At 32.5% G+C, this 25035-nt stretch overlaps 1 protein-coding gene, 1 long non-coding RNA gene and 1 other non-coding gene across 3 annotated transcripts; 2 read left to right on the top strand and 1 right to left on the bottom strand.

Moving 5' to 3' along the window:
• On the bottom strand, window positions 1-9331 carry LOC129876099 (protein root UVB sensitive 6). The gene is made up of 13 exons (XM_055951420.1): window positions 8825-9331; window positions 7505-7603; window positions 7284-7397; window positions 6171-6242; window positions 5882-5992; window positions 5673-5792; window positions 3156-3257; window positions 2971-3043; window positions 2525-2608; window positions 2369-2433; window positions 2120-2221; window positions 1862-2044; window positions 1-546 (listed from the first exon to the last, which is right to left on the bottom strand). The coding sequence occupies exons 1-13, from the start codon at window positions 9176-9178 to the stop codon at window positions 481-483; spliced, it is 1545 nt and encodes a 514-aa protein (XP_055807395.1). The 5' UTR covers window positions 9179-9331; the 3' UTR covers window positions 1-480.
• Window positions 9332-17113: 7782 nt separating this feature from the next.
• On the top strand, window positions 17114-18166 carry LOC129877268 (uncharacterized). Its single transcript, XR_008763504.1, has 3 exons — window positions 17114-17154; window positions 17261-17320; window positions 17879-18166. It is a non-coding gene; the product is annotated as an uncharacterized LOC129877268 (long non-coding RNA).
• Window positions 18167-24102: 5936 nt separating this feature from the next.
• LOC129877966 (U2 spliceosomal RNA) lies at window positions 24103-24298 on the top strand. The gene has a single exon (XR_008763676.1). It is a non-coding gene; the product is annotated as a U2 spliceosomal RNA (small nuclear RNA).
• Window positions 24299-25035: the final 737 nt, after the last annotated feature.

Raw genomic sequence — 25035 nt, 5'->3', positions numbered from 1 at the left:
GAGATATAACATTACAGTAGCCAAATAAATATGAAAAACAGGAAACTGGGGGTAGTAGAGTATCTTAACGGCAAGCAAACCCCTTTCCACTTAAAAAAAAAAAAAAAAAAAACTTGTATGCATTACAAAAGAGTATTAAGCTGAAAATTTATATGTAAGAAAGAAGAAAATATCAGAAAAAAGATTTTGGTGGAATAAACAAGTATAATGAAATCTTTCGCAAAGTGCACTTTCTTTCTTACGCTAATCGCTAGCTAGCTGCTGATATACAGGTAAACTGTCATGCTACAAAATAGAAAGCACAGGTAGCAAATTGCGTCCACACAGAACGTCTGGATAAACATCTGGTAATTACTTCAAATCTCTGACCTCATTTGCCGCCATGTAGCAAATTCCACTAGATGCACAAATGTTTTGCAATGCCATCAGAGGCCATGCAAAACAATTGTGTCAATAAATAAGTTCCAACAGGTACATATCTTATTTGACCATTTCACAAAGCCGAGCTCGTCCAGGATTAAGTAGTGATTCCGACATCACCCAACCCTGCAAGATGTAGAATGATTACTAACCTACGTAATTAAATAAAAGGAGCAGCCTCTTGCAAGTTTACCATAATCAAATAGGTAAGGCAAACAAACAACGAACTCACAATCGCCATTCCCGCTGTGTAAATTCCATCAATATTTTGCAATGTGAATATTAAAAAGTCTCAGCTCCTAAAAGATAGTTACAACTCAGTGGGGATAATTTATTTGAAACCAACAGACCTCATTAAAAGAGTGATTATGAGTTGGACAGCGGACAGTTTGTCCTATCATTCCTTCATGTAAGATAATTACCCCATATGACCTCTTTAGAAGTAATTCAGACAGCTGAAAAATACATGCAGCTCTGAAACCAACTGTATGTCTGTTCCAGTTAGCTAGATAACCATACATAACCCATCCACCCAACCCTCAAGAAACCAGTTAGGGGAAGTTGATCTAGGGTTCAGCCCTAACATTGTCAAGACACTAACAACTTTATACAAAGGAAAAACATTGTCATCTAGCTTTCTTAAGAGAAACATTCACTTGCCGCAATACCAAAGAAACAAATCCTAATTTCCACTTGTGATGAACATGATTTTAACACCCTGGAGACACAATCATGGGTGTGTTTGGTATGAAGGAAATTGGTTTCCCAGAAAAATAAGTGATTATCTTACTTATTTACTGGTGTTTAAAAATAAAAGATATTATCCCAAGAGAATTTAAATGTACTTTAGACAAAGACTATAAGGGTGGAGGTGAGGTGTGTGGAGTGGAGGATTTGGGGGATGGGTCTGAGGGATGTGGGAGCAAAGTTTGGAGTTGGGAGTGAGACAATCATCATGGAATGCCACTTATTGAACTAGTTTCCCCTACTTGCAGTAGTGAAGTCACTTTTCTGATTTTTTATTTTTAAGGGACTTGTTTTCCTAGAGAAAATGTTCTCCAAAACATTTTGACCAACCAAACATAGAAAATTGGAAAACATTTTCCTCCATGCAAAACACACCCTATATTCCAGCTCTTATTTCCCAACTCCGTTTTCCTTTCTTACTGGGGAGAGGTGGAGGAGCAGGAACAAAATGAATGAGATTGAAAACTCAGAAATCCTGGTTTATTAATCTTAGCCTTCCTGATACTTTTTTCTCAGTTTGTATGTGATTTTTAAGTGTAATCATATGTGGTTATAAGTAATAACAAACAGAAGGTTCAGCACTGCAGCTGCACTCAGAAGTAACATATCATCTCTATGTTTCAATTTGTTTAAAATTTAGAAAGAAAAAGGATATATCAGAAATAGTCTCATCAAGTGGCGAATTTCGCTTCACCTGTTCTTTAGCTTTGCTCTTGAAAGGCATATATAAAGCAGAGACCATTTTATAAGATTCTGCAACATGAGCTTGAAGATCAGCAGTTGATAGCAAGGATACTGAAAGCTCATCTTCCTGTTGTTTCCTGGAGGAAGATTGTTTGTTGGTGGATGAAAGAATGATGTGCAGAAGCACATGGCCCTGTATTTTAAAGTTAATTAGATATCGTAAATTAAGCGTTCCACATTCATCACATGGGCAAATCGGATGCCTTACATGAAATGCTGCTTTCAGTACATCATCAGACTTAGCTTGATCCTTGAGCAACACATATATATTTCCTTTGGAAGGATTGTATGTCACTATATAATGCTCCTTCTGTTAATCAAGATTGACATTCAATTAAAAAGCATGAATACAAGAAAATGGTTGAAGAAATATTTGGCCACAAAACAAGCAAGGGGATGCAAGTGTGCTATGTGCACGAGAGCTCCTCTTGACATTCATCCTTCCTAGAAAACATACCTCAAAGATGGGCTTGACAGCAAGATATGAGTTTGGATCTTGGAAAGCTTCTCTAAATCTGGGTCCTGTAAGCATTTAGTTTAAATATACAATGAATACGTCTGATGAATTTATGATTAGGTGAAAAAGGAAAGAGTATATTTTCCCTGTAATTACCAAGAACAATAGGCCTGTGCTTTTTCCATGGAAAATTAAATATGTTTTCCCTTGAATTTCCATCCTGCAGTGTTGGAACTCTCCCTGATAGCAAGTAGCACGATAAGACATCAACTCGGAGAAAAAAGATATATGACTATGAATTTATCTCCCCTTTCCTGCTTTGCTTCACTCATAATAAGTTCTTCACATTTTTGGACAACTCCAAATAAATCTATGGGAAATCAAAATGGAGAAGAAAAGGAAAATGAGGACAAAAACACATAATTTCGCTAGATTTGAGTTAATAAAATGTTGAAATGTCCTATTTTCACCACAAATTTGTAAGATGAAAAATCCAGTCATGATGACAGTCTGTAAACAGCAAACAAAATCATGGTATGAAAGAAGGTTCAATCATGATAGAAAAAGAGGAGTGGAGGAGGGAGAGGAAGACTGCTCCTAACCTGTCCTTAGGAAAGATTCTACTGCTACTGTGAATCTTGCACGGTTCAGGGTATGCAGCACAACAGATTTCACCTAAGACATAAGCAATAAGATGATTTAGTCAAATGGAAAAAATAAAAAGGAAAGAAATCGGACAAGTATGTTAAAAAGGTGCAGAACTATAAATTAATGTAAACTATTTAACCTCTCGGTAAGAGCTGAAGACATATCCAAATGAGAGGAAGGCAAATGTCTTGACCAAGGATGGATTCCTTTTGGAAATCAAGATGCTTAATCCTGTCCCGAGCTTCATAAGAAACAGTTCACATAAGTTATTCGAGCTCAAACACATTAGTAATAAGATGCATAATAGAAACAACTAAACACATAAATTTAAATTCCTATTCAAGTAGAAATTAAGCCCTTCAATTCGCCTGAAAGGAAAAAGGAAACATTTTACGGATCATCAAACTTGCCTTTGTTATTCTTTTGTTTCTTTAATAGTCTTCTGCTTTTCTCCTCATAATAATTCTTGTTTCACTCTTGTAGATTCTTTTACTTTCTTTTTTTTTTTTAAATCATAGAGAACTCTTGGAGCCATTTGGATTGGCTTTAAAAAAAGTAGCTTTTAAGTCAAAAATAAAAAAGTCATACTTAAATGACTTTTAAGTCAAAAAATAAGAAGTAGGGGAGACCTACTTTTGGTTTTTCACTTATTTTAAGTCATTTTAAACTTATTTTAAGTTATTTTTATATTTGCCAAACACTTCCAGAAGTCAAAAACTGACTTAAAAGTAGATTTGACCAACTTTTAAGCCAATCCAAATGGGCTCTTACTTATGCTTATTACCATAAACTGATATGTTTGGAGAGGAGTGCAACTTATGAACAATAGACCCTTTGAAATGAAAAGATTGTAAAATTGGTGTTTCAATGTGAATAATACTTTAGCTTCTGAAGTGTGAAAAATCAAGGCCCGGACGTTGAAATTTTATTGAACACATTGAGAAAGAAGTCTAATATTACAAAACAACACACAATATGCCATGTAGGATTGGTATGTTTAAAAGACATATAGGACGAGTTGAGGTGTCGATCTGGTCACTAGCTAAGTTTGAGTATCTTTAACTTATAAATCATGCCGAGTTTAAGGGGCTACCTTGGTATTTAGCCTATTTCCAATGAAAAGATTAATTTAAGGGATAAAAGGGGAAATACCTGTAATCTAATTAGAAAATCATAAGCCATCAAAATCAGCTTGAAAATACTTCTCTAATAGAAAAAAGTAGTTGATTTTATTATGGTAAATATTACCATATTATTGTACAAAGTTATACACATGTAAAATGTTTCACAATTTTGATTCATGTCCTTTGACCAAATACTTCAATTTCCAATGATAAGGTGGAATGGAAGTACAGTAGCCCAACAATTAGTTTCAAAAAGAGAAGTACAGTAGCCCAACAAATAGTAATTCACAGTAAAGATCTTCACCGTACTTAACATCTCCGATACTCCCTAGTTCAATGATTTCTTTATTTCCGCAATTCTTGCATTAAATATTGGTTTGATTCGAACCCAACCCATTTTTTTGCCGCATAAATATGGGTGGATTGGGTTATGACACCATTTTCTATTCAACCCCTTTTTAACCCGCTCAAATTTAACCCAACCCACCAGTTTGCCACCATTATGTGTAATAATGAGGCCGGATTTCACATTGCATCAAATCCAATGTTTCATGAGAGGACCAAACACATAAAAAATGATTGTCATTTTGTCAAAGAAAAGATACCCTCAAGAGACACTGTCACAAAGTTCATATGGTCAAATGATCAGCTTCCAGATATATTTACTAAGTCATTCATCGGTCCCAGAACAAGTTATATATGTAGCAAGCTGGATGCATATAAAATATATGCACCAGCTTAAGGGAAAGTGCTAGGATTTATATGAATTTTAAATATCATTGACATACTATATATCTTAATTTACCCTGTTGTAATTATATTGCATTTATGTATTGATTTTCTTTCCTTTCTAGGATTTGTAATAATTTAAACTTCAATAAGCAGTGTTTCTCTTCCTTCTCGTCTTTCTCACAAATGTTCACCAATAATCAAGTGAACAGTTTCAGTGAAATTCTTTGACACAATATGAAGATACAACATAACAGTGGATCACAGAGTCAATTGCAGCTACCCAACTGCATAAAACTGAACAGACCATCATAGAATAAGGCCTTCATTTTAGTTCGTTTTCCACCAAAGCCCTCGGACGGGAAAAATTGAGTGAAACGTTAGTGAGAAAATGAGTAGGTACACGACACCATCACTTTGAAAAAACGGCAACAATGTCCATAAAGAATAGTGATTACCTCTTCTGCCACTTTGCCCTTTCAAAAGAAGGAAACAATAGAACTGCTGCTACTTCTTGGCAATGACATTTGAACCATTAATGCAATCTATAGTATATTACACTACTGTGGCCGGACCTTGAGAAGTGGTCTCAAGAGGACATGCAATTGAAATCAGAATACTCATATTGCCTATTCAGTATACTCTCAGAATACTCATATTGCCAATTCAGTATACTCGTTAAACATTGATTTGATGCAATGTGAAGTTTGGGATGCTTTGTTTGCCCTTTTAATGTTAAGATCAAACCAATATCATCACCAGAAAAGAGAGAAAAGAAGGAAAGAATGATTAGAAAAGCTTACTAAATCAGCAAGATTGCCAACACATTCCCCCTTAGCTGTTACATCCCCAATATTTTCCCCTTTAGCGAAGGCCTTATATATAGGAGTACGAGTTGAAGTAGAAGTGACAGCACCTACATTCTGCAAGCAATTCAAAATAAACCTTGAGGGCTTAGCTAACTGTATGTGTATGCAACAGAAAAAATATAGAAAAAAGGACAGGGACAAACCTTTGCGACATTCGCAGCACAGGCTAAAGGAAGAAAAAACTGTGGCACAACAGCAGTTATCAGCTCAACACCAGCTCCCAACTCCATCAAAAGATCACCCGCGAACCTTAGCTGAAGGGCATCATAAGGAAACAAGAATTATAAGGAAAAATGAACTAGTTCAACAAAATTACAAATTGAAGCTCAACCCTTACCCATCCAATTGCTCAAACCAAGAAAACAAAATATAAACAACAGAAAAACACAAAACAAACCAAAACAAAGTTAGAGACGAAACAATGGAGAATACCTGTTTTAGATCATAATCAAATTTCTTTCCCTGCCGTGCATAAAGCATCTTGCCGACCCGACCAGCACCATCCTGAAAATTGCATATACCCTCCAGTTTGTATTCATGGAACATGAAAGGAGCTGTTTCTAAAATCCATTTTGAGCTCTCAGAATATCATAAAATACACATAACAGATCAAAAATGAGCGCATATCTGACTTGGGTTTATTCAAGGCTGAGAGAATCAGAAGCAACAGAACAGTCTCAAAATTAGATCTTGAACATTCTCGACTTCTTTAGATACATGAAGACCCCCACCCACCCTCAAGCCAGAAAGAATCAAAAGTAAGTTTTTCTCCTAGTCCATTGTCTTATCACAATTTCCAAGATGGATTTGGTTCAGGTTATGAAGCTTTCCTGGAAAATAATTCCACATGATTGAATGGGCGTTCCTGCTTTTCAGTCGGAAGAAAAAAAAGAAAGCATCTGCTTTTTGGGTGACAGGGATTCTAGGATAATGTTTCATCTCATATGGTGACCAAGGGCAGAGTGAACAACCTAATCTAGAGATATTGGAAAAACTTATGAAATTATAGGACCGTAAAAAGGATTAGTAAAATAGAGTGCTGACTGCTGGGAGAAACAAAAAGAAAACTGTTGAATTGTGTGAACCACTTCATCTAAAAGTAAAGTTTAAACCGCTAGAGAAGGGACACATTTATTCCTCTGAGTATGCAACACACTCCGGCACATGTAGGCCCATTGTTTTAGGCCAAGCATGTGAAAATATTTTTGGAGATGGATAACGATAAAGACTCGAACACAAAACCTTTGTCAGGTCATGCAACATTGTCAAATTGTGTGAACCACCACATCTAAAAGATCAAGCTCAAGAAGGAACACATTTGTTTATTTTAAGTCTGTAACAAAAATAATGCATGTTATTAGGATCTTTGGAAAACATTGAAATTTGTTAGCATATACCAGACTCAAATGCCAAACCAACAACCTAATCTCACAAAACCTGTTCTAATTTTTTGTATAATATTTTCCACATTCTTATATCAAGTCCCAACTCTAGGTAAAATGTTAAGAGAGAGCACGCAGACAATGTTGAAGACTCCATCTGTACCTTGAGAATCCAGTTAATGGCTACAGCACCAGGGGTAGTTCTATGTTTGGAGACTCCTACTGAATTTAAGAGTGTTTGTGTCGTGAAAACACCCATCGCACCACCAAAGAAGTGCTACAAGTGAAAATCAAGAGGTAGTTGGTTAATAACCACAGCAACATGTTATGAAACATTAGCCAAAAGAGCAATCAAGACAGAGCATTTATTTTGTAGGTGTATACCTTTAGTGCCCTCCATGTCATGTATGGTACATAAGAAGGCGTAACGCTGTCAGGAAAACCTTCTGGAACCACATAGGATCTTATGAACGCCATGAACTCCTGCACCACATGTACGATAGGAACATAGAAAATTACATTTTGAATAGAGAATTCCTTGTCTATTAAGATTCATGCACAATGTCTTACTCACACAACCAAAAATTTTAACCATAAAAATTTGTGCACAATGTGTTACTCAAACAGCCATCTTACAATATACTAACAGGCATTCCTCATAGACACGTACCTTAGTAGCTTATAGAAATTATAAAACAAGAGACAGGGTTCTGTTGATTCACATTATAAAAAACCATTTCCACTTCACAAAAAAGTATGCTTTGAATGTTGGAATTTCAGCATCCTACACTTAGAATATTAACAAAATGCTCATGAAACAATTTAGAGAATTTCTGCTGTAGCAATTTAATTTTTAGCTCACTCACTAGTTCTCCACTTGATTCCTTTAAGGTCAATTGAGAATTCTTTTCAACTTATCTCTCCGATTATTTGAATTGTTATAGATAAAGAGTATATTCTTCACCAGAAATTTGAAACAAATAGCAACCTATGCAGTAAACACCGACAAATACATATCACTGTAAAATAGTTCTTGGTCATTGATGTGAAAGCCAGATACTGTAATCTCCCTCATTTAAGAATGTTAAACAAAGTCTCGTTTTCCTTTTTACTTCTGAAAAAATTTCAGATGCCATGATGAGGCAGAGCTGTTTCTACCTTGGTGAATAGGTATACCAGAAACCTGCTATTGTGGATTGTCGTACAGAAGCAGGCTCTCTCATTTATTAGTCAAGGTGCCGCAAGCTAGCCCAGACACCACCATCATTTTTAAAAATAAAGTAATATTGTTTATGCAACTAATCCCTCTGTTTCAATTTGTTCATCCTACTCTCCAAAAAAATGTCTTTTTTCCTACTCTTTTCATGGCAACTCTTTAATTTCAACTTTCAATGAGGCATGTCCGTAAATTAAAATACATTTTGGTACATTTTACACATATTTAGCTTAAAACCACAAAATTCAAAACTGTTACTTTCTTAAACTCTATATCAAAGTCAAAATATTGTTTATGCAGCTAGTACTAGTAATTTCGAGAAACATACTTTAAAAAAACAATAAGAATTGCTAATTTAAACAGCTATAGAAAGCATAGAGTCTCTCCAATTTTACTACAGATATTAAAGAAATCGATCACATCATTATAGAAAAAAAAAATTAAAACTCGCCCATGAAATTTTAGTTTCACAAGCAAAATCAACAAACCTCGGCAGGAGCTTGTGGAGAATGCAAACTAATAGCACGGATTGCATTCTTCTTCTTCTTCTTCAACTTCAATTGCTCAGAACCAACAGTCTCATCATCAGCAAAATACTTCCATCTTCGACCATCGATCTCTTCACAACAAAGCAATCTCAAGCTAGAATCAACAAATTGCTTATCAATAACTCCAAAACTAACATTTTCCGGTACTGCAGCAACCGACGGCAGGGAAGGAGGAGCAGAAGCAAGATCGGCACTAATCCGAAGAGTTTCACGTACAAGCAATTGAGCATCGTGAGACGACGTCGTTGCTGTTAACGTCTGTGAAGAAGAGGTTGGAGGATGTTTAAGCTTCATTGCGATAATGGAGAATCACAAGGAGATCGATAGAGAAGATTTTATGGAGGAAATTTTGGAGCTTTGGTAATGTCGATATGAACAATGTAGGAAAAGGGAGGTTAAGAGGAAAAGTGGTAGGCCATGTGTAGGCTGGATGATAGTTTTTCTTTTAGAGGCCTACGTCGTTTGCACTATTTTGTAGTCTAGTTACGCTTTATTATAATGAAGTAAATTTTACTTAAATCGTGATAATTCTTCTCAATTAAACTTTATTTTTATTTTTCAAAAAAAATTATCCGAATTGTTTTTTTTTCATCACTTTCAAATATATCATGCACATTCTAATACATCACGTAAATTGATGTATTCGATCGATATATCACAAAAAAGTGATGTATCTGATATTCTGATACATCACGTAATCGATACATCGCATAAAGGAATGTATCCGATCGATACATACAGTGATGTGTTAGCGAATAGGAGAGAGTATGAATTTTTGTATTTTTTTTCAAATGGTTGAAAAATTTAGAATATATGGTAAAATTAGTTGTGTATTTATGTAATTTTTCCTATAATGAGACTAGATAAAGATTTCGGGTCACCCGGCTGTTCACGGCTTAGTTTGGGTTGGTTATTGGTCAAAATTAAAATCAAATTAATTTAATTGATTTGAAAATTATTTAAATCAAAATCAAATTAAATAAAGCATACATCTATCGATTTGGTTGTTATCATTTTGGATTTTGATGTAGTTATTCAATTATTAATCACACACAAAAATAATAGAAATGATTTATTCAAAATCGAAAAAAAGGCAATAATTCATTCAAAAACATTAAATTGTCTTTGTGCTATTTTGAATTTTATAATTCTTATATCAAGAGTTTTAATTATTTAACTTTCTACTTATATTATTAGTTAATCCAATGTATTTAACAATATAAACTTACTGAATAATATATAAGTTAATAATATGGTTGTACAAATAAAAGACGCATTATACCTTACTATTTTCAATTAGTGTGCTGCATTTTTCTCATTAAAAATGTTCATAAAAAATATGGGAAAAGGCCTAAAATGCCTTCGAACTATTGGAAATAGTACAAAATGTCCTTGGGAAACTTACATAAATATACAATATGAAGAAAATATTTATCATCTATAGCAATAAAAAAAAATCATTGAACACTTATAATACATTTATAATACAGTTTTAATACATATTGCAGAGAACTATTTATAAAACATATATAATACAAGTTTTATAGATGTATAATACATTTGTCACATATTTTAATAGACTTATAATACATTATGTCAGTTTCTTACTACACAAACATAATATATATTTTAAAATATTTATAATACATTTATATTGTATGCATAATTCACTTTTAATACAAGTGTAGATTTATCATAATATTGCTATGTATTGCTATAAACGGTAATAAATAAAAAATATCGCTAAAATCAGTAATTAATTTTTAAAAAGCAATCAATCAAGTAATTTTTTCAATGTCTTTTATCCATCTATTGGGCCTAAAATGTCCTTTGCATCCACCTTTAAGTCCAAAAATAATATTTTCTTTAATGAAAAGGGCATTTTAATTTCAATAGATTGATGAGGGACATTTTTGTACCATTTTCAATAGTTCGAGGGCTTCTTAGGCCCTTTTTCATAATTAAAATTCTGTTAAATAAATTTTGATTTATAATTAATTTTAAATAATTAAATTGTAACTAATAGATGACCGTCACGTGTTTTAAAAAAATTATTTAATTTATTTTTAAAAAAATTAAATAAATTTTGATTTATAATTAATTTTAAATAATTAAATTGTAACTAATAGATGACTGTCATGTGTTTAAAAAGATTATTTAATTAAAATTCTGTTAAATAAATTTTGATTTATAATTAATTTTAAATAATTAACTTTTACAAAATAGATTAATTAATTTTAAATAATTAAATTATAACCAATAGATGGCCGTCACACGTTTATAAAAATTATTTAAATTATTTAATTAAAATTCTGTTAAATAAATTTTAATTTATAATTAATTTTAAATAATTAAATTGTTATCCAATAGATGGCTGTCACATGTGTAAAATTATTCAAATTATTTAATTAAAATCCTGTTAAATAAATTTTAATTTATAATTAATCTTAAATAATTAAATTGTAACTAATATATGACCGTCACATGTTTAAAAAAATTATTTAAATTATGTAATTAAAATTCTGTTGAAAGGGCCTAAAATGCCTTGAACTATTGAAAATTGTACAAAAATATCCATCATCCTCTATTGAGCCTAAAATGTCTTTTTTCCGTTAAAGAAAATGTCATTTTTGGACTTAAAGGACGTTTTAGGCTCAATAGAGGATGATGGATATTTTTGTATAATTTTCAATAGTTCGAGGGCATTTTAGGCTTTTTTTGTAAAAAAAAAAACATATTTTGTATATATAATTATATATAAAAAATATGTATATAACTTCTCGGTTCGGTTCGATTAGGTTATTTTTTTGATTTATTTGAACAAAATTAAAATCAAATCAAATGTTATCAATTTTTTTAAAAAAAAGTAAAACTAAGCCAAATCAAACCAAATAAGAAATCGATTTATTTGATCGATTTGGTATGATTTTTGTATTTGGATCGAATTTTATCCAAATCATGAACATTCCTAGGTGTTAGTATGAGTTCAATATATGTTATTTTTTTATTTCAATTTATATAATACGTACAATATATAAAGTTAATTAATTTTTTATATTTCTTTTAAAAAATATTTTAAATTGTTATTAGAATATGACATATTCTTTAAAAATTACGTTATTTTTTAATATATAATAGAAAAAAATAGTAAGATAAATACGACGGAGAAATCTCCAATGTGAGCTGCCTCAAAACGAACAGTTATGTACACGTTGTAGGCACAGTCCAAAAATTAAAGGATGGGGGGTCCACAAGTAATAAAGAAAAATCAAACAAATGTAAAAAAAATCAAAGAGATTGAAATAAGAAAAAATAATGGCCCACAGAGATGACAATGAAACCGAACGGATATGAACAAGGCAAATACATCGCTAGCTGATACAAATTAAATACAAAATGCATAATAAATGCGCGACTAAAATTGTGTGAGACCGGGTTGAACTAATTTTTTTTTAAAATTGATGCGGAGAGAACGGGTTGCAAATTTATTACAGAATTAAACAAAACAAAAGCTAGAAAAAGCTTAACTTTAGTTATATATAGATGAATATTGGGTGTTCTTATTGTGGATCAGAGTTAAAATCAGCTCATTTGTGTTTATAACGTAGCTAAGGAGTTTTGAGGACTTTTAAAATTAAATTATCCAAACTGTATAATTTTGTATTATTTTTTTAATTCCCTTTTTTATTTAAATTGTAAAAATAAAGGAAAAACTGAATAATTAGACATACTTCACTGTCATATATACTATTATTATTTATATTTTCAAAATATTACGTATCTTATCACTAATTAAGAGTTTTCTACCATATATTGAGAAACATATATTTAAATACATATATTTTTGTTATTAGATACACTAAAACAGGGAGAGAGACGAGCGAGATGGGGAGGGAGGCGAGCGAGATTCGTTATGTAACCCAGATACATGCGAATCACACTAGATACATGTATTTGTATGTATCTAGTGTGATTCACATATATCTGGATACCAGATACGTAGGAGAGTGGCGAACGAGATGGGAAAGAGGCGAGGGAAGCGAGCGAGATTTGTTGTGTATTTCAGTCCTCAAATTCATGCAAATCCACTTGAATACAATGTATCTAGAATAAATTATACCTAATTCTAATCTCATGTATCCCGAGATACATGTATTTAGAGGTATCTGAATGTATCTAGACACACCAAAATTTGGTAAAATACATAATATTGCAAACTAGAGTGTATCTAAGTAATTAACTTCTAAATTCTTGGAATTTATATAAATTTCCTAAAAATAAAATATCAGATAAGAAATTGTGTTGATCAGAGGTGTTGGGGTGGGGATGGGGAAGGTATCTGTTATATCCCATATTTTTATTTTTATTTTTATTCACAATAGGACATTTTTGGGATAACATTAACAAGTCAAGGGCAACGCCATGTTTGATTTTGTTGGATACATAATTCTTATGACTAAATTGGGATGTGAAAATATTGGAAAAGTTTAAGGGTAAAATTGGAATTTCACATGTGGAAATACTATAAAAGGTTAAGGACAAAATTGGAATTTCACATGTGGAAATACTATAGAAGGTTAAGAGCAAAATTGGAATTTCAACTTGGAAATATTAGAAAAGGTGAGGGGCAAAATGGTAATTTCACATAGGGGTCTTTATATCTTCCAACTCCTAGAACTTTCAAGAGAATTGGAAGAAGTTAGAAGAGCAAAAATTCTGTCAATTTTAATACCAACACTAATCATGGGATTTTCTTGCTTCCAAGTCCATTTAATACAAGTTAATATCTTCATTATAACCTTATTGGTAAGTTAAGTCAGTCCACATTCATAACACTCAACAACAATTCCAATCCACATACAACTACTATATCTTCCAATTATCTTTAATGATTAATAGTGTTAACGTTTTATTGAAACAATCCTAAAACAGCCCAACCAACATATAATGTAACATATAACCTTAATTATCATTAATATTCCAATCTCAACAAGAACAATAACAACCTATCAAAATAGCCCTTAACTAACAACATAAAGATGCTCAAAAACCTCATGAACACATACCACAAGCCAAGCAAACCACCTATAATTTTTACACCTTTTTCATATTACTTTTCATCAAATTTTCGTGACCTATAACAGCAGCCACACTCAACCACAACATCATTCATTCATATGCAAAAACGTCATGTTAATATCACCACAAGTTCTTCCACAACCCACAACAACTTTAACCTCAACCTTAATGATTTAATCCCCTTATCTCCCTCACATAAACCATGATAACAACAATCAAATACTAAATAAATCAATTAATCAATTTCAACTAAGCAGCCCCCTAACATGGCTCAACAACACTTCAACATCAACACTCATAGTTTCATACATTCATCAACTTACAAAAATTTAAATTGCTTCCAAGATGAAGAAAGAGATGAAATCTTACCTTAGGCTAAAAGGACATAATTTGGTGAGGTCTTGATTCATCAAAGATTTTGCAGCCCTAAATACTCCAACCTTGCTGCCATCTACATGAGAAATGACCACACTTGACCCTTTAATTTATTCCTCAATTGATGCCTTGTCTGAGAGCCCTTCTCTCTACCCCTCTCGCTTCTCTCTCTAATTTATTTTGGTCAAGAAGATAATAAAATGTATTTTCAGCATTAGGCATTAAGGCATAGACTTTATATGCTCTATATGCTGCTTCCCACGTGCCCCTCTATGTATCATCTATCTATCTTATTGATTAACTAGTGTAGGTGGGGACCATACAAGTGATTAGATTAATTAATTTAATGAACCACTAATTTCTACTTAATCATCTAATTTTAATTAATGAATTTATTCCTAATCTCCAATGATATAAGTTAGTTACACTAATTAAAGTTGATGAACAATTTATGTTCTAATTAAAATTGGAAATTAAGGATTTTCACTCCGTGTCCGAAAATGATTCCGTCTTTAACTTGAGTCAATTCTCTTGCGTATGACTCAACGTATGAAAATACGGAATATAACAATTTTCATATTGTTTATGACATATTTTTGAGCCTACGTATAATGACAAAAGTGGTATCAGAGCGATTTGGTCCTCGGAATATCTACAGACCGTGTCTAGTAGAGTCTTATTTATCGGTGTGTTGTGCACCACATCTATAAATAGGAGGCTACAGGACATTTAGAATGTTTCATTTCTTTCATAACTAAGATTGTGCAATAGAGCCCAGCAATAGGACATGCAATTCTTTTTCTAACCTTTAATATCAGTTGAAAAATGACATCGATAAAAGAAAGTGACTGATGATATTGGAAGCTACACAATATACAGGTAAGTAATGATGCGAAGGAGGCATGTTGGATAAGGTAAGAATATTGTAATATGATTGATATGTAAAGTTAAAAATTGATAGGAAAAATAGACAAGAAAGTGTAACGGGTGCAGTTCGAGTTGGACATACGAGGTAAGTCCATCATTTTTATATTGTTGTTGATATTGGGCGCCCTGTGTGGCTGAGATATGATATGATATAAATATATATATGTTGGCCTTGTGAGGCATTGTTGGTATTTTATGCGTGCAGATTTTGGGATAGTATGAAATACAGAGGAAACTCTGCCCAATTTTTTCCAAAAATAAAAAAAATAAGAATTCAGTAGCAATAATGTGATTGCAATATTTTAGATACATCAAAGAAAAGTATAAGATGGTTTGAGGCACAACTAAAGAGATATAATTAGTATTGAGGGCAAAAGCCATAGTTGAGCCCTGATATCAACTGAAAGAGGTAAGAGAAAATATAAGGTCTGCATACAAACTAGTATGGCAACGTTAAGATAATTCTGGACTGATTTACGCACCTACACATATTCGTGTGAAGATTGCAATAGTATGCGTGACAAGAGAGCTAAGAGCACATTTTGAGAAAAAAGGGCAATAGAAACGTTTGAATCAAAAAAAAATGGAGAAATGAATCAAGATAATATGCCTAAAGTATTGCTAATTAAGAAAAAAAATTACGAAATGATTCAACCAAGACAATCAGAACAAGTGGGTTATTGGTTACTGGATGACGGTAAGGTCATAATATGAGAAAACCCTAGCTCTAATTGATAGACAACCCAAAGATCGAGATCGAGAAATAAAAGAAAATGATAGACAAAGACCTTCAAGAAAAAGTCAAAAAGTGACACATGATGCCGATGACTTCAAAATACAGACTGTCACAGCAGAGTAAAGCAAGAATATTGGAGTACAAAAATGTTACCCCATGTAAAATTTTGTTTTACTCGTAGAACCTGGAATGTGTTATAATGAACTAAAGCGAATAGACTAATGGAAGAGATATGTGAAGGGCATAATTAACTATGAGAACACTTGAGAAAAATATTTGGAACTCAAAATCAATTTAACATTCGAGGACGAATGTTCCAAAGGGGGGAAGGATGTTACACCCCGAAAAAAATATTGTTTTACTATTGCTATAGATGGCTTAACCGTGAGATGAGGTGGAGCCCACATAATGGTATTTTATAAAGGGATATACGATAAGTTATATGGATAATATATGTGAAGTTAAACACAATTCAAGAAGGAACCTTGAGCCAAATCCAAGTGTAAGCCATTCAAAAAAAAAGATGTTTTTACTCTACGTCTCCGGGTGATCTTATTTGGAGAGAGATTAACGCCATCATAATTTTGGAATTTCGAAAAACACATAAATTGAAAGTTGTAGATAATTGGATTATCTCTCCAATCATAGTTCGTGGAAATTTATTCAATATCGGAATCAAAAGATATGACTGTTTTACTGAACATCGGCGTTGGCCGCAAGTAGACTGTTTCAAAAGGGGGGAAGAATGTTATTTCCATATTTTTATTTTTATTTTTTTTTCACAATAGGACATTTTTGGGATAACGGTAACAAGTCAAGGGCAACGCCATGTTTGATTTTGTTGGATACATAATTCTTATGACTAAATTGGGATGTGAAAATATTGGAAAAGTTTAAGGGTAAAATTGGAATTTCACATGTGGAAATACTATAAAAGGTTAAGGACAAAATTGGAATTTCACATGTGGAAATACTATAGAAGGTTAAGGGCAAAATTGGAATTTCAACTTGAAAATATTAGAAAAGGTGAGGGGCAAAATGGTAATTTCACATAGGGGTCTTTATATCTTCCAACTCCTAGAACTTTCAAGAGAATTGGAAGAAGTTAGAAGAGCAAAAATTCTAAGGAAAGAAGAAGAGAGTTTCGGCCAAGGTAAGAAAAAAAATAACTACTTGAAATTTTATCCCTAAAATTATAATTTCTTGGTATTTCCACTAAATCAAGGGTCCTCTATAACATGGTAAATTTATTTTAGAAGATAGAAGGCTTGTTTGGTTGATTTGGAGCTTTGATTAAGTGAAGAAGTTAGAAGGAAAAGGTAAGAATTAATCCAATTTCTTTGTATTATGAAGTTTGTTGATGTTGTAGTATGTAGAGATGTGTAGAATTTATGGAAATATGGAAGTTTGCATGGTGGGTTTTACATATGTATAAATCCATGTATATGAAGATTGTGGGCGCAAGATGAATTAAATTTTTGTGTAGTATTTTAGTAGTAGTTATGGAGTAATAGTTATGGTAAAAATTTTATGTTGGAATTGGATAGTTTACTCAAAATATTTTTCACTTATGTTGGAATGAGTTGAAATTAATTATGAACATGAAATATTCATATTTATTTGGAAATGCAAAGTTGGGTTGAAAGTTGTTGTACTATTTGGAAAAGAAACCAATTTATGTTATGATGCGTTTTAAATTGATTGTTGATGGTATTGGTGTTGTTGTTGGCTTGGTTGTTGACATTGTGGCCGAGTTGAAATTTTGGGATTGTCATATATATAGGGGAGATGCTGCCGAAATTTTTGTAGACAAGTATTGGTAGAATTGAATTCTTAAAGTTTTATGAATAGTAATTGGTAAATGAGACCAACTGTAGATTTTGGAGGAAACGAGAATTGAATTTGGACAACCGTAAAAGGTCGATAGGGTATGTAAAGTTTTACCTTTTCTTCTCTTGGCATGTCTTAGGTGTAATAGGTTTGGATACGAACCTCGGGGATGACTCTACTCTTCGGAATCGACACCTAAATTTGACCATTTTCTATTCAGTAGAATTGAATTAAGTATTTATGAATATTTTTGAAAAATTATCTAAACTTCTAGAATTTGCACAAATAGGACCCAACTACCTTGAAACTCTTATAAATAACGTTATGATATTTAACGCGCATAATAGATACTCCACCTCATTTGATCGAGGTGGGCCCCACTATTCCAAATTTTTCTTTGTTATTCTGTTTGGCTCATGTTAGGTAGAATTTGAAAGAAACTCTTTGCTACTCTTCCAAATATCATATGATTAATTATTCCGTTAAGTTCTATAATATATTCTGAAATATGAAAACAATTTCAGAAAATTATTTTGACATAGACTATCGGGACATTGAAAAGACTTACACTATTATTATTATTCAAGTATTTTTATATATGATTTGTTATCAAAATTATGCTATCGAGTCTGTATAAATATTTTGTATTTTAAATTGCATTTAGTCTCTCACTACTCTACTCGTGCATACTGTAACCACTCTTTCACTGAGCCTGGGCCAGGATATGTTATCAATCGTACTTCTCTGTATTTTTTGCCGTGCCCCGACGTGAGAGGGCAGGTATGACATGTACATGGGTTGTGGTGTATGTTGTGTCACGGAGTTATGCTGTGCCATGTACATATATGCTTATGATGTGACGTGATATGATTTGATATGGCCATCTGACATGATATGATCTGATCTGATATGATATGATCTGTTACGGAGATATTCCCTACTCTGGTATTATGTTGTGCTGTGGCGTCAATGACGGGAGGGCGACCACGTTTTGTTTACCGAATCCCATGGCATGAGGCCGGATATGGCATATGTCTTTGCATATATGATTTGTGATTATGATAAGTATTTTGAAATTTTGAACATTTATTTCGTTTTCTGCACATACTATTCAGATTATGATTTTATTTATTACAGTGCATGCTTTACATATTCGGTACATTTTTCGTATTGACCCCCTTTCTTCGGGGGCTGCGTTACATGCCCGCAGGTACCGAAGTTCAATTTGCTGATCTACCTGTTTAGGATATTTGCTACGTCGTTGACAGTGCTCCCTTATTCGGAGCTTGTATTTTGGTACTGACTTTATCTCTGTATATTTGGATATGTTGGTCAGGGATACGACGGGGCCCTGTCCCATCATATGACTATGCTATCATCTATAGAGGTCTGTAGACAAAGTTATGTTGTGGGTTTCGTATATATGATTTGGGTTTTGTGTGTTTATGACGGCCTATCAGCCCTCGTGCCTATATCTACTTTTATGATTTGTTTAGCAATTTCTTATAATCACTACCTATATTTATTCGGTTAAAATGGCTAATTTGGGATAAGAGTACGTTTGGGTGCTCAATTAGGGCACCAGTCGCGGCCTACGGAGTTGGATCGTGACAGTATCAAATAGTGTAACCGCTAATATGACCTTTTAACTAATTAGTGTTTAATCAAATATCATAACCGAATGCATGATTGAATGTAGTATATATTATTATCAACTTAATATCTGATATGTGAGTTATTCGCTCACTCGATATTAACTTAATCTTTTAAGGGGAAGGTCTATGAGAGTTGCCTGCTATTTAGAGGTGCTTATCGGGCGGATTGGACGGATTATTATGCTTAACGGTTTGACTTAACGGTTATCGGCTTTTAAAAGTACTAATCCGCTAGCCAACCTATAAGATATCGGTTGGATTGGTATCGGAATAGCACTTATCGGACGGTTATCGGGCGGTGTATCGGTGGTGACCTTAATAGACTTACCTGCTGAGCACACTCAACTAAAGTTCCCTTCTTATTTTCACTAGCTGAAGTGATGAACACATTAAATTTGAGCACAAAAGCATATGTTCTTATAATAGTAATCATCCATCTAAAAAATTTATCCAAAAAGAATCATCCCTCTAAAATACATATATGCCATTTTGCTCAACAAACCTTAAGATAAACAGAGAACAAATTGTACCCAAAAAAAAAAAACTAAAATCACAGCATTATAACATATGCAAAGTGAATCAGCAAAGTAATTTCACCTTCCTTCCACACAACACCCCCCACCCCCAAACCGTCGGAAACAACCGCAAACTAATTTCTATTCACCAACCCATTTCAAGACTTTATTTTTATGACTACTAGATGCTGCCAAATCAAAGGTCAAACAACCCAAATATAGAACAATGCAAGAGATCAGGTCCAGAAAACATTATTTCACCCCAAGAAAGGAGTAAAGCTGCTAGTACCCACTTCATCAAATTTGCTCATTAACAAAAATATTTCTTAAGGAAACAATAATAAGAAAATAGCAGTCCACAAGCAGCATCTACCTTCAAAGTATCTGCATATGGTCATCAAAAATCAACTTCAGACATGCATGTAGAATCAACTCTGGGATGCTACTAGAATTTCTGAGGCAGATTTAGGCGGAAGAAGTTTAGGCGGAAGTTCCTAAACCTAAAGTAGGCGGAAGAAGTTTGTAGAAGAGTTGATGTAGTAACTAGTAACTAGTAAGTAGGGCTTCTACAGTTTAAGTTTAAATGGATTATGGGCCTGCCTATTTAATTAAATTGGTTAGGCCTGTTTAATTAAATGGGTTTGGCCCTTATTTTATTTTAGGTTTACATTTATTTTAAGTTTACAAATAAAAATTATCAATATTATACATATTTTATATGTTTAGGGATAAAATATAATAAATTCTTAACGGATTAACGGTTTACCCATTAACAAAATTGAGTAATCCGTCCCCCACACCGATAAGCCGTTAATTATAAAATTTAAATCCATTCTCCATCCGCTAATCCGATAACTCAATACCAATAAGCCAATAAGCCAATTTTGCGGTTGGGTTATCGGTAGCGGACAGTTTTGAACAGCCCTACTGCTATTTGGGCATTCATACGTCGCCTAGGCTTTGCACTACAGCCTAGGCATGGCGCACCTCAACAAATCAAGTTCAATGTTTTATGTTTGAGCTTCAATTAACAAAATGAAGCAAATTGATAGTTAGTGTATGGATTATATAAATGAGCATTTTTTACAAAAAAAGTGCCTGCACCTTCACAGATTAGGAACCAACCAAGGGGAAGACTTATCAATGTATATATTGACAGTTGAAATATGGGAATTGACCCTAAAATTTAGTAATAATACATGTATATAGAAATGCTAACAGATATGATCTTGTTGACTCGGTTATTGAGATTGATACAGTAATAAAATCAGAATTTTTCATCAAAGACGATTCATTATTTACTATATATACATTAAAAAAGATTATTCATATATATAATATTGTGTGTTTTTTAGTTAAAGATGGACAAACTGTAGACATGTGATTTTTAATATTTTACACCATTTTTAGTGCTTAAATATGTTTTTTATATCTAAATAGATATTTTGATTTTATCATATTTTAGTAATTTTATTTTGAAGTATTTGAAAACTACAAAAATAAATCACGTTTTAGGCTAAGCTTTGTTTTCAATTTCTTTAAAAAGAAAAGAAATCTACAAAAATATATGTTTTCTTTTAAGTTAGAGTTTTATAAATAAACTAGTGTTTCTAATTATATTTTCAGATCAGCTATTTAACTTTTCTTTTATTTATTAAGTTCAAAATAGTTTCCTAATATTTTTATCATTATATTTTATATTTATTTTTTCTTTCAAAACAAAAACCAGATAAAAAGTAATAATTTATCTTAATTCCTTCCACTAATATACTACAAAAAAATCATCTGCAAAAAGAAAAAGAAAACAATACAAACTCACACAAAAAAAGAGAGAATGGAGAAGAAAAAAGTGAGAAAAGGCAAAAGAAAGAAAAAATAGAGAAAAGAAAGAGACGAGAGAACAAGAGAAAAAAAAAGTTCTTTGAATGTTGGTGAATTGAGTTTGGTTCCCGTTTGAGTTTTCAGTGATGACGTTCGCGCTCCTCTTTTAGTTAATTTCATCGTACATATTTTTATTCGATTCTTATTTATTTGTTTCTTTATAATTTTGTTGTGAAATAAATTTTGAATGAAATTGTTCCATTGATTTCTTATATTATTTAGTGCACAAAGTTAATTATTTATGTGAAGTCTTTTCTTTATTACAATGAGTTTTCTTAAAACCTTATCAATTTATCTTTGTTAATTTATTTGTTAGCGTGAGCATGCTATTCGTAGAAAAATGAAAAATCATGTAATTTGATTCACAAGAAATTGTAGAAAATTTGTATATCATAAAGATCTCAATGTTAAGTGTTTGAGGCAACAATAAATTGTTTATGTTAATGTTCTATTTGAAAATTGAGAAACGATTAGAGAAGGTTTAGCATGAGTGTTTGGACGTGTTAGTATACAGTACATTAGTATAATAAATTAATATTAATATACGTTGTCTTTGTATATTGGTAGATACTTATTTGCACTTATATTTACCTTAGATCAGATAAAAAAATTAAAAAAATTAATCAAGTAAAGAACACATCACATAACCATGTGATAATTGTGTATATAAAATTCACTTGATTAGCATTTATTGGTTATGGTTAAACACTCTACTCATAATTAATTAAGTAGTCCACTCTTACGTAAAAGGTCGTTGCGGTTCTTGTGGTTGTGGAATCACCATAACAAATGCTCATATTTAAAGTGCATAAGTTTTAATCTAATTATGAGGTGTTTGTTTATTTTATTTATGTTTGATAAGTACATATGTCTTAATCCATTTAAGAAGATATAGTAAGATCTTATTTTAATTCATTTTGAGATACAAATAGGCAACATATTAAAAAATAAATGAAGTGGCTCGTGTCATGTTTTAAACCGTCATATTGTTTTTTGTATAATTTTATCATCGGATATTATTATGTTTTATTATTCACGTGATAGTATGTTTAAGTTTTGATAATTAGTTTTACACGTAACATATAAATAAATAAAAAATTTATGACAAGATTGGAAAGCGCTGCTTTCAACACATCACACACTAATAAAATAAAACAGTTTTAAAACAATTTTATAAATTAATGAAGACAGGTAAGTAACATTTTTATTCTTAGGTTAATAAGTGTATTATAATAAAATTAGTTTAAGCTATATATAAGTCAATAAAGCGACTGTGCTAAAATCACGGAACTCGAGGAGTGCCTCACACTTTCCCCTTGGTTAACATAATTCCTTATTCGGATTTCTAGTTCGCAGACCACAAAATGAAGAGTCAATTTTTCTTTTGATTAGAGATTTAATAAGGTGATTTGGAACACCAAAACACAATTTCAAGTGACGACTCTAAATAATAAATAATCTCTTTTTAAAATAGTCACTTTAATTGAAAAAAACCCATCGAAAAAGGGGTGTGACAGGATTCATCTGAACCCTCCTCTCCCCATCGAGCTGTCAGACCCTGAATTCAATATACGTATCAATGCCAACAATGACCTTCCTTCTTGTGTCGAATACCATCAACAACATATGTTAGGCTTTTCTCATTGACTATCTGTGCTTTTGTGTTTGATCTGACATAGCATATGTCGCCATATATATGAAGTGAGAGTTATTACAAAACAGAGAACACAATTCTCTGAGTTTTGTTTTAGAGCTGTATATGTTCAACCAAGTTGAAAATGATGGCGGAAAGAGGGGTTTAAAGTGACTTTGATTTAAGCCGTGTGATTGTCTTAAAAATACATTATATATGTACAAATTATCAATTAAGAACCCAATAATTTAAATAGATTTGAATTCAGAACACATAAACTTCAACTTTTGGATCCACCTTTGATTACCTCAAGGAAACATTTAGTTCATACTTTCAAGTTCCAGTTGAATCAGTAAGAGTTACAAAATAACCTTTACTAATTTTAAGGCTAGTGGTTCCCGAATCCAAACCCCTATTTCTGGGATAAGTTATTTACACTTGAAAGAAATCCAAGTAGTCTCTCTTTTACAACTTGGAAGAGTAATAGTAGTAGTATATTAAGGGTTCGTCGTCCCACATCCATAGAAAATAGAAAGCAGATAGTTGGGAGGCAGTATAAAATAGGAGGTCCGTGGGCAAAGTAAAGCATACCTTTCTCGGCCTTTTGGCTAAGATCAAGTGTAGTATCTGTTCTTATCAGTTTAATATCTGATATGTGGGTCATCGATCCACACGATATTAACTCAATTTTTTAAGGGGGAAGGTCCATCAGAGTAGCTTGCTACTTGGGCCTTTACGCGTCGTCTAGGCTCTGCACTACAGCCTTGGCCTGGCGCACCCCACCAAATCAAAGTTTTAATTTTTCTATACCAGATGGGCTTAACTAGATACATTCTTATATTCTTGGAAGTCTAGACTACAATTTGCTTTTCTATGTAAGATTAATGAGAATTCAATATCAAGGTTCATAGAGGACTAACCTAAGTAATAGTGATTACTTCTTCTTGTACATTGTTTGCAGTATATTGTTGCCATTTAAGAGGCCTAGCATAAGTAGCTTATAACTTTTAAGATTTTTTTTTATTTTCGGAAGTATTTGGAAAATACAAAATGTGTTTTTAAGCACCCCTTAAGTTTTGTTATTGTGTAAAGCACCAGATGGATAGGAACTAAGGCACGGTGAACGGATTAAACTGTATAAGGAAGTAGTAAGTGGTAGAGGTTAGGAGGGTTGATGACAGATCAAGTTATTAACTTAGTTGATGGAGGGTCTACTTTGAATAATATTATTAGTGCATACAGCACCGCAAGCGGTCTTGGACGAGGAGGTCAAGAAGTGTTTTTGGGAGGTTTTGGACGAGGTGGTGAGAGGTATACTCCACACTACGAAAATTTGGCTGAACCTTTAAATTATGAACAGACCAAACTAGAGCTTTGAAGTAAACTGCAAATTGTTATATTTTCTGTCTAAGAAAGTTTCCTACGGAAATCAAAGAAAAGCTTGATATTTTGGGAGTGTTTTGTACGTAAAATTTCACAAGTGGTCAAGTAGGTATAGGTTTTTTGCACCAAAGTCACAC

Source organism: Solanum dulcamara, chromosome 12, assembly GCF_947179165.1.
Source record: "Solanum dulcamara chromosome 12, daSolDulc1.2, whole genome shotgun sequence".
Classification (NCBI taxonomy): Eukaryota; Viridiplantae; Streptophyta; class Magnoliopsida; order Solanales; family Solanaceae; genus Solanum; species Solanum dulcamara.
The sequence above is the reverse complement of the archived record's forward strand: the minus strand, read 5'-3'. Positions and strand labels throughout refer to the sequence as shown.